This window comes from Trypanosoma equiperdum (genome assembly GCF_001457755.1).
Source record: "Trypanosoma equiperdum strain OVI genome assembly, contig: ctg_1468, whole genome shotgun sequence".
In the NCBI taxonomy this organism is placed as follows: Eukaryota; Euglenozoa; class Kinetoplastea; order Trypanosomatida; family Trypanosomatidae; genus Trypanosoma; species Trypanosoma equiperdum.
This window is the reverse complement of record NW_027123469.1, coordinates 1-2,451: the sequence shown is the minus strand read 5'-3', so window position 1 is coordinate 2,451 and position 2,451 is coordinate 1. Positions and strand designations below refer to the sequence as shown.

The window sequence follows — 2,451 nt, the reverse complement described above, 5'->3', positions numbered from 1 at the left end:
TCAGGCTCATTATCTTTACCTTTTCTCCATGCACAAACAGGTTTTTCATCTTTTTTGTCAGCATCGCATTCAGCTTTGGTTGCGTGTTTTGCGCAGCCAGATGGAGTTGTCCCCTCTTTTGGCGTTTCTCCTGCCCCTGCTTGGGTTGCTGTGTTTCTTTGCTCTTCTCCATCTTTGGGTTTGCAGTGGTTTCCTGTTTTCTCTGTAGTGCTATCCCATTTGCAGCTATTGTTTGCTGCGCAGGTTTCGTTGGTTTTGAGGTTGTTGCAATCTATTTGCTTCCCCACATTGTTTACGGCTGCTGTAGGTCCTGACTCTAGTTTTGTGGTCTTGGTCGAGTCTGCCGCTTGCAACGCAGCTGCCAACAAACTTTCCAATTCGAATGCTGTTTGTTTTTGCTCTGCTTCGGCGGCTTCGGTGTCTCGGAGCGTTTTAATGGCGTTTGTTATCGTTGCTATCCAGGGATTTCCTGTTACTTTCGGATCATCTGCTGATGCAGCTCCGGCAAATTTTATACACTGTCCGTTGCCTGAGCTGCCGTCGCAGGTGCTTCCTGTGTGCAGTGTGCCGAGATAAGCGGAGCCGCTGTCGACGTAAATGAGGCTAAGCACGGCGCTTAGCGCGTGCTCTAGGTTGGCTGCTGTTAGTTTAGTGCCTGTTCTGGTGTTGCAATGCGGTTTGATTTTGCCCCAGATTGTCTTGGCTGTGCCTGCCGTTTTTTCCCAGTCCGGTATCGCTGTTGTGGATTTGAAACAAGCGGCTGCGTTGCTGCCGCCGCTGTCGGGGCTGCAGAGGCATATTAGTGTTGCCGCTAGTGTTTTGACTTCCGCGCTGTCGCCTGCTGCTGCGTCGCATTTATTGGCTCGGTTGTTTGCTAGCGTGCTTTTGAAGATTTGTGTGTCGTCGGCGTTTGTGGCGTCCCCTGCTGCTGCGCCGTAGATGGCCGTGTTTAGGGCAGCCGTCAGTCGTTTCGCTTGCTCGCTTTGCAGCGTCTTCTGAGCGGCTGTGAAACGGGTGTGCAGCCTGTTAGCTTGCCTGAGCACCGGCTGGAGCCACTGCAGAGTTTCCTGCTTTTGGCTTGCTGTCATGCCATTTACTGCCTTGTTTACAGGGTCTTCAGTGTTTGTCTTCTGCGCTTCTAGGTGCTGTGCGCCTTGTAGCCAGTATGGGTAGTTTTGTTGCCATTCCTGGTTAGTTGCTTTCGCGTCGGGTGGTGCCGGTTGCCAATCTTCGTGAGGCGGCTTGTGCTTGAATGTTTTAGGGTTCAGCTTGCCGGCTAGTGATAAATTGAGTGCGTGCAACTGAACGAATGCAGTGTTTCCCTGTGGCGTGGGTTGAGGGGGGGCGTACGAGCCGAGTGCCGTTGCGGTTAAAGCGCAGAGCGCTGCCGCTTCGGGTTTGTTTGCTAGCGCGGGGACGTTGGCATCGGAAAAATTTATTGCCAGCGTCGCTAGTGCCGTGTACAAGGCGATAGCCGCTGGTTTCACTGTATTTGGTATGGCTATCATCTGGCTAAATTTTTATTCCTTGGCCAAGTTGTCAGATACTCTTAAGGGTCTATTTAAACGCCGCCGTCGGTGGTTTACGTATTAGAGGGTTGAAATGAAAATTACAGGTGCAAAGATTGCAGTCGTACCGTCGTCACTCTTCACATTGAACTTGTTCGCCTCAAAAACACAGGTGCCGTTAATATTTTTTGCCGTATGATGGGCGTTACCGATGTAACTTTGCAGTGGAGTTTCACAAAAGTCAACTACCGTTATTGACGCTTCTTCCCGTCACCTTGCCGGCGAAAAACTTAGTTCAACTAGTATACACGGTTGGCTTAATACTAACCTTTCATGTGAAAGCTTTGCACAGAATAATGTCCTAGTACTCGGCAGCAGCGCACTACAACTCGAGCCGAGATCCATCCATTTAGGTGGCGTTTGGTTTTACTTCCGACCTAACAAGGAAACTCATGCCAGAACCTTGTTAGTTGCCGCGTTTTTGGTGGCAGGGCCAGCACGTGTTCACCTTTGGCTTGCTGTGCAAGCAGCCACTTATAGTCAGTCGTTGCAATATGATGGTACACAATGAGGTTAGGATTTTCTTCTACAAATTTATCGAGCGGCCTTTTTACATGCATGACATAATGACAATCTTGCATATCCACTGTCAGCAAACCTTCAAGCTTCATTTTGTGCCTTATGACTTCTCCAACCATAATATCTTCGTTCAAAGCAGCATATTCAATATATTTGTCAAAGTTTCGAAAACTGATCTTTCTGGCTAACAGGCTGGAAATTTCCGAAAAGCCAACTATTTCTTTTACGACATCTCTTGAAATTGTATTGGCGTAGCCAACAACATACCAGGTTAGTTTACCAATATACTCGTCAAGTTCGCCCAATGCTCTGCCCATATTCAGTTTCTTTCGTGGAAGCACCTCCAGATATTTTAGATACAATG

The 2,451-nt window shown here is 48.6% G+C and overlaps 1 protein-coding gene and 1 pseudogene across 2 annotated transcripts in view; both read right to left on the bottom strand.

The window, feature by feature from the left end:
* Nucleotides 1-1,508, bottom strand: part of TEOVI_000832000 (Trypanosomal VSG domain containing protein, putative) — a gene marked incomplete at both ends in the record, with an annotated part of 1,527 nt that extends 19 nt beyond the window's left edge. Inside the window, one exon of the mRNA XM_067221576.1 lies at nucleotides 1-1,508. Within this exon, the coding sequence (XP_067077677.1) occupies nucleotides 1-1,508 (1,508 nt within the window).
* Nucleotides 1,509-1,948: 440 nt separating this feature from the next.
* Nucleotides 1,949-2,449, bottom strand: TEOVI_000831900:pseudogene (annotated as a pseudogene). Its single transcript has one exon. A coding segment is annotated over exon 1 (501 nt).
* Between the last annotated feature and the right edge of the window lie 2 nt (nucleotides 2,450-2,451).